The sequence below is a fragment of the Podarcis erhardii genome, assembly GCF_964252035.2.
Source record: "Podarcis erhardii genome assembly, chromosome: 1".
Lineage (NCBI taxonomy): Eukaryota > Metazoa > Chordata > Lepidosauria > Squamata > Lacertidae > Podarcis > Podarcis erhardii.
In genome coordinates, this window is record NC_138497.1 from 113,015,110 (window position 1) to 113,024,925 (window position 9,816).

General features: G+C 43.8%; 1 protein-coding gene across 1 annotated transcript in view; it reads right to left on the minus strand.

Moving 5' to 3' along the window:
- The window catches only part of ITGAV (integrin subunit alpha V), a 72,632-nt gene extending 63,566 nt beyond the window's left edge, over nt 1–9,066 (minus strand). Inside the window, exon 1 of the mRNA XM_081865078.1 lies at nt 7,249–9,066. Coding sequence (XP_081721204.1) covers nt 7,249–7,400 — 152 coding nt within the window. The 5' untranslated portion in view covers nt 7,401–9,066. The remainder of the gene's footprint in view (nt 1–7,248) is intronic.
- Between the last annotated feature and the right edge of the window lie 750 nt (nt 9,067–9,816).

Sequence of the window (9,816 nt, forward strand, 5' to 3'; positions counted from 1 at the left end):
TTTCATAATATCTGACATGGTGATATCACAAATCACAATGTGTGTGTGTTTGAGTGCTATATAAAAAATTGTGATGGGGGGAAATAATGGAGCTGGTCATAACTTTTCTCATGATTTCTGCTGCCCCTGCTGCTTATAAAATAGCAGTTTTAACAGTATGCTAAAGGTAAGTAAAAATGTATCAGTTTTAGACCCCTATGTCAGAGTTTTTCAAACTTTTCATGGTGATGGCACATTTTTCAGACATGCATCATTTCGTGACACAGTAATTCAGTTTTACTAGCACAACGGAAGTTAAACTAACCCCCTCTCAGCCCCAGGAGGAGTGTTCGCATGACACACCTACACACTGCAGCCGACACACTAATGTGTCACAACGCACAGTTTGGAAAGCTCTGCCCTAAGTAGTAGCAGTTGCCAGGACATTATCCTGTTTGCCTCTACATAGTTACATCCTTATTTCAGACATCGTGATCTATCGCTATATACCACTGTGTTCAGCTGATGATATATCACAATGTTGAAAATCAGATAGCGCCCAGCCCTATCTACAACTTAACAAAAGCATTCATAAACAATAAATTAAACATTAAAAGTTACAAATCTAAACTGAACAATTTCCACGTAAATCACAACAAAATCTAAAATAAAGTTACAAAAAACCAACAGCACCCCCCTCAAAAAAACAAAGCAAAAAAACCTCAGCCCATGAGTCTATTCAGCAGCCTCAGCTTTTGCAGTTGGAGTCAGTCCGGACCGCACCCTCCCATGCCAGGTGGGAAAAGGCCTGTAAGGCAGGGAGCAGGTCTTCCAGGACTCACAGCCAAGATGGACTTGGACACAACGGCACTCTCCCCTCCTGTGGGTTCCAGCAACTGGTATCAGAAGCATTGCTGCCTGCCTTCGACAGTGGAGGTTGAGCATATCAATCAAGGCTAGTAGCCAACTGATAGCCCTATCTTCCAATAATTTATCTAATCCTTGTGAGGTCTCCCTGCTCCTTCTTTGAATGATTCATACAAGTTGTGCTAGATGGGGATCTGCCCATAATCAAAACAACTGCCACTTATTAAACCATCAGATATTGTAAGTTATCAGACTTCTGTCAAGATAAAGCAGGTCTATTCAAGCTATCATCCACAAGCCCGACAGGTCAACAGACATGCGTTGTGGGCTACAGGCACTTCCCCTCCCCAATCCTGGCCCCCAGTTTTGCAGGCAGGAAGCACAAGGGTGTGATTTATCTCACCACTAGTGGTGCGCTCATACATGATTGATGGACTAGGTTCAGCTTGAGGGGCCACTACTAAGCACTTCACTGTTATCAAGATGCTTGCAAATTGACTGCTTCATCATCTGCCTTAGGATCTTCCCTGGTACTGATGTCAGAATGACAAGTCTGTTGTTTCCTGGATCCTCCCCCACTTTCCCACTTCCCAGCCCTGTTTTTTTTTTTGTTTTTTTTTTTTTTTACTATTTGGGCAACATTTGCCTATCTCCAGTCCTGCGGCATCTCAAGATGATAGACAGAAAGCTCTTTGTACTACCCAGGCATACCAAGTTCCATACAACAAGGTTTCGGGGAATTTCCTGAATTCCTCCTGCAATTCATCATGCAAAACTGCTCTCCTGAGTTCCTGCAGAACAAACCACTGTAAGCATAAGCTGCTAGTGACCTGTTTTCCTTCATCCTACTTGGTCATAAGCATAGCTTTCCTCCTACCTACATTATGTTGCCGTGACGCTGGAGCACGATTTCTGTTCTCATCCTGAAGCAAAGTTCTCAACCCGAGGTACTATTTCTGGGTTAGCAGAGTCTGTAACCTGAAGCGCATGTAACCCGAGGTACCACTGTATAATGTACACATATTTATTTTACTGTACTGGTAGAAGAAACCTATGCACAGGGTGGATTTGATTTAAATCACAATTTAAATCAGTAAGACTTGATTTAAATCTTTTTTTTTTTTTTTTTTTTACAGAACAGACTCATTCTTGCTGGTATAATCTTAATATTTACAACCAGATGAAGGTTTCATTTTTGGAATAATAAATTTTCAGAGTAGTTTTTTCAGTTATATCAAAAATTACTGATTTGGTTATACTATTAGAAATACATTGACAGATAATTATGAAATTATTGTGAGGTTTAATGAGTTAACTGTTTATATTTGCACAACTTTTCTGCTGTACTTTACTGGAAGGAGAAAAATAATCATTTCCTTAATAACAATTTAAACTATTTATTTAACTAAAACAAAAACATTATAGCATATGTATCCATGTTTGTTAACTGATGTGGTTAAACGGTTTGTTGTTGTTCTTGTATTTAAAAAAACACCTTAGGCTGAGTTTTAGCACATATGAAAAACTCAAAACAAATCCTTATTTCCTGATGAATAGCCTTTGGACTATAATGTAACTTAAATAGAAAACTATCTTTAGAAAGATTTTTCCTCCAAAAGCATTTTATTTTAAAAATCTGATTTAAATTTTAAAAATCCATTTTTAAAAAAATCATTGATTTTTATCCACCCTGCCTATGCATATTGTTATAATGCGAATATTAGGTATTCAACACTAAGGGGTAAAGGGCAGTAACAATGGTTGTCAAAAAATGGGCAGTCTGAGGCTAATTGATTTAGATTTATTTCCTCTATTATCAGTCAGCTGGAGCAAGCTAAGACCTGCAACTCATGCATCATTTTGGCCTGGTTATTTAGCTTAACATACTGCTACTATTTCCTGCCTTACACACATCACAATTGTATTTTGCTTTGTATCTGGTGACCAGTACCCATTCTTTGTACTGTTTCATGCTATTCTTAATCTAAATTTAATTATTAATAATTGAAAAAGGAAAAAGTGGCAGTCAATTCCGGGATCATAAAGCATAAAACAGAAGCTGTAATATTTCCATTGGGATTTAAATATATACCATACTTTTCCATGTATAAGACTAGGGTTTTTTTTACTTAAAAATTATGTGGAAAACTGTGGATCGTCTTATACAAGGATAGTGAATGGTGGGGATTTCTAAAACTGGAATTCCTAAAAATAGGGGGTGTCTTATACATGGGGGCGTGTTATACACGGAAAAATATGGTATATATAATGCATCAGCTGGATAGCTCAGCTGGTTAGAGCATGTGCTGATAAGACCAAGGTTGCAGGTTTGATCCCTGTATGGGATCAAAGCTGTATATTCCTGTATTGCGGGTGTGTGTGTGTGTGTGTGTGTGTGGACAAGATGATCCTTAGGGTCTCTTAAAACTCTACAATTCTATGATTCTTTGATGGTACGATCTGCAATTCAATCCATGATATAGCTTTTAACACCCCCCCCCTGCAATTTTGGATATCTATATAATAAGGAAAATGGAAATCTATTTATAATGTGGCATATTTATTTATTTGACTTTTAACACCCACTTCCAACCCAGACTATTCTTCTACCTGCATCTCTACCTGGAAGTTGCCTCCTCATTCCCATATATCCACGAGCCAGCTAGACAAAGAATGACTGGGAGCAGGGAATTGGCTTTTCCTGCCCTTAGGCCTTGAACCAGAACCTGATGTGCTGGCAGGAGCCGCTGAAGCTTTTCACAGGGCAGCCATAAATATTGGGTTGCCTCCAATGCTAGGCGACTGGCATTCTTCTCGCTCAATGGGACTTCCTCTCCTCTCCCTGTGCCTTCACCTCATCCAAAATCTGCTCCAGAGGGCCCCCCAAAGGCTCTGGAGCTGATTTTGAGGGTATGTGGTGGTGGGGAGGGGGGCTGCAAGGGAAAAGAGAGGAGGGGAAAGTTCTGCTGTACAAGTTGAAGCTTGTGCAAGCAAAACAGCAGTTAGGGTCACCTTCTAAGGTCTGTACTGTAAGCCACCATTAGAAGCACACCTACAATGGCAACTGTAGGCAAAGGTGCTGAGTGCTGAGCCTTCTCCATGGTGATGCCAATTTTATGGAAAGCCCCTTTTCAGACAAGTTTTCCTGCTCCCTCCACTGACAGTCTCACATCACCATCTAAGAACTATGGTAGGCATTATCTGCTGGTTTTCCAGGATGTGGTTGAAACAGCTGTGCTGTTTTTAGCTATTTATAAACACTTTATTGGGTTTTAAAAATTATTATTCAAGTCTTAATGATATTGTACTTATCGTGGGTAATACAGTGGTACCTCGGGTTACATACGCTTCAGGTTACAGACTCCGCTAACCCAGAAATAGTACCTTGGGTTAAGAACTTTGCTTCAGGATGAGAACACAAATCGTGCTCTGGCGGTGCAGTGGCAGTGGGAGGCCCCATTAGCTAAAGTGGTGCTTCAGGTTAAGAACAGTTTCAGGTTAAGAACGGACCTCCGGAACGAATTAAGTACTTAACCCGAGATACCACTGTATTATTTTTGGCTCTTACTTGCTGTTAATGAGGCATAAGACTGCTTTAAATGTATGGTGAGAATGTGAGCACACTTACCATATTTTTCCGTCTAAAGATGCCCCCTATTTTTGGGGACTCCAAATTAAGAAAACATCCCTCAGCACTACCCATGTATAAGACAAGCCCCAATTTTAAACGTAATTTCTGGTTTAAAAAAACCTAGTCTTATATATGGAAAAATATGGTGCGTCTTCCCCATTGCCACTGTAGTCCTATTTGGGCATTATCCTTCATGCAGACACCAGGATCATGCCCACCAGCTCCAACCTGCCCAGCCCACTGCCCCTGCCCCATATCCCCTCCTCTGCTGGCTCTCCCCCCCCCATCCATGGGACGCAGGGAAGGTCTGTAGAACAAAGCCCACCATAATTTCAAACCCAGATCATACAAGGCTTATAATTCATGGAAGTGAGGAACCTACACACGAAGAGCAGGTGATACTCAGCTTGACTGATCAGTACATACTGCTACATACTGGAGTAAAGGGTTAAAACTTATCTACCCATAGGCAGCCCCTCCTCAGACAAGACTTTTGCTGCCTGAGGCAGACAAGATGGTTCTTCAATGGCACATACAGAAATTGCCTGGGGATTGACAGCTGAATTTTACTTCAACACTAGCCACGTGTCAGCTTTCCCCACCAAACCTGAGGGCAACAGGCTAGCTTAGGGGGCACAGGATAAGCTCTGTCCTTCAGCACCTTGCTGCCAGTCCCACCCTCAGCATTCACTGCCTGAGGTGGCCACCTCACTCTGACTAATGGTGGGGACGGCCCTACCCAAGTCTACCTCAGGCCCAAAACTTATTTGGCCATATCTGGTCTGAGGCGTTTCTATGACAGACCTTTGGTTCAATCCATAAAGACAGTTCATATGTGAAACGGTCTTATAAGACAATGCTACTCATGTTTACCCAAAAGTATATGCCATGGGTTCTGTGGGGCTTACAAACTGGTTAGGGCCTTCTGGCTGTTTCACAGCGAACCAGGCAGAGGGCCTTTTCGGTAGTGGTGCCTGCCCTGTGGAACCCCCTTCCACCAGATGTCAAGGAGATAAGCAACTATAACTTTTAGAAGACATCTGAAGGCAGCACTGTATAGGGAAGTTTTTAATGTTTGATGTTTTATCATTGCAGGCCTAGGCTACCACTTATTCCTGGGACCTCCTCTAGGAAAAACACACACATATGACATTAGCAGCATATCCCAACCTTTGCACCAACTTGGAGCACCTCAGTTACATTCAAAATGTATATCCTCTGCCACAAACGCCTATCTGGAAAGAAAATCACAATGAGACTGGGAGAATACGCATCAGAGCATAGCAACCAGCTCCTAGGGGCTGAGGTGACTTCACCCCCCCTCTAATAAAATATTTGATGAGGCTACCCTCCCCCCAAGTTGATGGGCATTGCCTTTCTAACGCTGTGCGTGTGCCGTGTCTTGTGATCGATTATGTGGGGCGAGGGTTACCTGCCCCCCACCCCCAGATTTTATTCAAGTTGGCATCCCTGGCTTCAGAGCATTAAGTTTAGCCATCACAGAAACAAACGGACCCAGGACCAGTTGACCCTCTCATTTTGGGGGACTTAACACAGCAAAGTTTGTGCAATCTGGACGGTTCTGCCCCCTCATCCCCATAATCAAAATGAAAAGCTGTCAGACCACATTAGAGCCTATTAGACAAAAGTGCTTTCAAATGGATGACAATATCTGAATCACACATCAAGACTGGCTCACAGGCTGCAAATATCCTGACACAGAGTTTGTGTTACTCCTGGTAATGGATCCGAAGTTCAAGACAGCATTGCTTAGGATTCAGTGGATGGGCGGGTTTAAGAGAGGTTCACTTCTTATTGATTCATCTTCCACAGTTTTATACATTTCCACATATAATTATGAAACATAGCATCTGTCCATAATTACTCCATTTATACAATAGTAATAATATTAATAATAAAAATGTCAGCCGGGGTCCTCTAAAAGGCAGGATTTAAGCATGACATTGTCCGCCGCTTCTAATTCATCTGGGACAAGCAGGTAACAAATTATGAATAAGGAAAAAAAAATATGTTTCCTTCTCTCCCCTCCCCCGCCCCTTTCCTCTGCAATTACAGCATCAAAATGGCTCACACCACATAGCACCACTATCATCTTCTGATACAAAGTGTCCCTCACGGATTTGTATGGCCAGGATAAGAAGAGGCAATCTTGCCTTGTATCAGGGGGAAGGAATGTGAGCTAAGACTTTCAGTACTTGGGTTTTGGCCAAATCTTCCTATATGCACGTAGCTTTCTAATGATTTCAACGGGATTCCTTCCTAAATCCGGGCTCCCAAAAGCCTACGCACCCTTACTTGGGGAGTTAAGTCCAGCTCAAAGCACTTTTGAGGAGGTTCGCTCTGTGGTGCATTTCTTATGGTCCACTGAAACCAGCGGGATTTGGGAGAGGCAGAAGATGGGGAGAACGTATAGCTGAGCGAGGAGGAGGGTGTCTAAGCTGGGCGTACAGGCGCGGAGGGAAGCCTACTCTATCCCAATTCCAGACACACTTTTGCTCGGAAGTTCCGTTCCATTCATTCCAATGAAGCTCGCTTCCAAAGCGGAGCTGTGCTCAGAATGGAGATCAGAACAGGCGCGTTTCAGTTTCCCTTGCAGGGCTCCATCAAGGACTTTCCTGGGGCTTGTCCAACATTTTCTGGCGTCTAATAATTAAGGAAAAAGAGAAAAGACTGCAAAGATCCCTGGCGAAAGAGCGCGGCGCCTTTTCCCGCTTCGGGATGGATGCGCCCGAGTGACAGATTATACTTACGAGGAGAGATCCGGGGCGAAGAAATCCACCGCGAAGCCGAAGTAACTCCCTTCGGAACCGGAGTAAACAGTTGGGCTCTCCACGTCCAGGTTGAAGGCGCTGCCCGGCGCCAGTAGGCGGCCCACGAGCAAAAACAACCAGAACCCAGCCATGGCCAGCAAAAGCGATGCCCAGCAGATGCCCTGTAGAGACGGGTCCTTCCAAGCTCCCCCCTTGGGATTTTATTTTATTTTTTTTGCGGGCACCTCAACTCTCCAGCCAAGGAAGGGTTGAGGGAGATCCGATTCCGACACGGCGAAGAGGGAGCTGCGAAAATTACTCCACAGCCAGCCGGTGGGACTGACCACTTCCTTTTTTGTTTTGTTCCCTGTTTCTCCAGGACGGGCACAGACTGGGTCGTGGGCGGGGAAACAGGCGCAGCCGCCGCCAACGCCGCCAGCCTTGAGCCGTCGAACCGCCCCCATCGCTCCGAGGGGGCCGGGCGAGGAGAGAGCGAAAGGCGGATCATCGCCATCATGTGACTGTCTGGAGAGGAGGAGGAGCGGCGTGCGCTTGAATGCGAGCTCTAGGGAAAAGGCGGCCTTGGTCGCTCCCAGGGGTTGCTCTCTCCTCGGTCCTGCCGGAGGCGGGAGATCCTCGGCTCCTGCTGACCGCGGAGCGAGTGCACGATCAGGCTGGATAGGCACCGAGAGCGCCGAATCATTTCCTGGAAAACCCGAAGTTCGAACTACAAGGCGAACTGAGCTGGGCCTCAGCATGCCCACCTGTAAAATGGGGGTTCTAGCAGTCAGGTGCGGTTAACAGGAAATCTTGGCGGGGGGCAACATGGCTTTGGACGGAGGGTCCCTTGGTTAAGCATGAATTGGTGAGTGAATGGGTACCCGCAGTAAAAACGGGCACCGTTTTGCTCATCCCCTGGTTGGTACTGCTGCTCTAAACCATGGTTTCACTTCGCATTGTATCTGAGCCAAGGTTCATGGTTTGTCTCACTCTGTAATGAAGGTTTGTTCATAGTTTACTGTTCCTGGCTTATCTGGGGAAAACAAACCAGGAACCCATGTTTCCTTGCCTTACTCAACTAATGAAAGTTGTAGGAACCCTGTGTTCTTCTTCATCTGGCTACTCTGAATTTGCTGGACCAGGATTGCTACTTCTGAACTGGGACATATTTGGTTCCACAGTGAAAAGGCTGAATCAAAAAGAATTTTCTTTCTGATTTAAATAGTTTGTCCCATCAAGTAGTTGTTTAGCATCCTGTTTATTGAAAAGTGAACTGAGCAGGAAAAACCCTAGACCAGAAGAAAACGTAGTTGGTTAATTATTACTGGGTTTATTATCCTTCTTCCTCATACTCCCACCATTGTTGGATTTTTTAAAAAAGAATCCCTCCGTAATATTTGTTTCCTCCTTGTGTTTTGATGTGTGTCAGAAGGGCAGAAACTGAGTTAATTAAGGCAGTTGTTTTGCCAAGTCAGCAAACTGCCTCCTACCATGCTGAGTCATCTCAAAGAAAAGGAAGTCACAGAGTCATTTACTGTATGGACTTCAGTCCCTACAGGCCTTGCAAAAAAAACCAGCAACCCAACCCTCCAGCTGTCTAGACATATTCAGGGTGTAGCTACACATCCTTATATGGAAATGTGCCTCCCCCCCTACAATTTAAAAAAAATATCCCCAAGGGCACCAGAACTAGGAAAGGTAAGGATGTGAGTGTATCCTAACTAGTTTGTAATATGACTAAAGAGGAATGGTTGTAGGCCAAGAAGATAATGTATTACATTAAGCTGCAAAACAATTCCTGCCTTTTGGAATGAATGACTAAATGCTGTAATGTTGTTCTAGCTATTCAAAAAAAAGAAGCAAGATCAGTCACTATGTTGCACAGCTGTAGCAAAAAAAAGTCTTGTCGTACCTTTATAAGGCTCCATCTGTGGTGTACATTGAAAACAGCATACTACTTCAAACTGTCATGGCTTCCCTCAAATAATTCTGGGGGCTGTCGTTTGTTAAGGATGCTGAGAGTTTCTAGGAGACTCTTATTCCCCTCCGAGTGCTACAATTCCCAGAGTTTGAGAAGAGAGATTGACTGTTAAACCATTCTGTGAGAGGAATAGGAATTTCTTAATAAACTATAGGTCCCAATATTCTTTGGGGGAACCCGTGACTTGTTCCAAGTGGTATGAAATTGCTTTAAGTGCATAGTGCACATAGGGCCTAACAGATCTCCCATGTAATCCCATGCATGCTTTCTCAAAAGTAAATCCCACTGAGTTCAGTATGGGTTGCTTCCAGGATTGCAGCCTTATTGCGGCTCAAGTTTTCATAGACTAAAGCCCACTTCATCAGACGCAGCCGTTCATAAAAAAAGAACTCTTATGTAGTCCACTCTTGTCATGTCCCATTATATGAGCACTGCAGCGGAAGATTTTGTTTTCTTTTTTAAAGAAGCATGTTGTGATTAGCCAGGGAAAGGTGGTGTTTTGAGTTTGCTTATGCTTTAGTCCTTTGGGGCCCAAGTTAACTTCTGCTGATGTTCCCTTGTGAACTTTTATCCTATTAAAGTTTTGT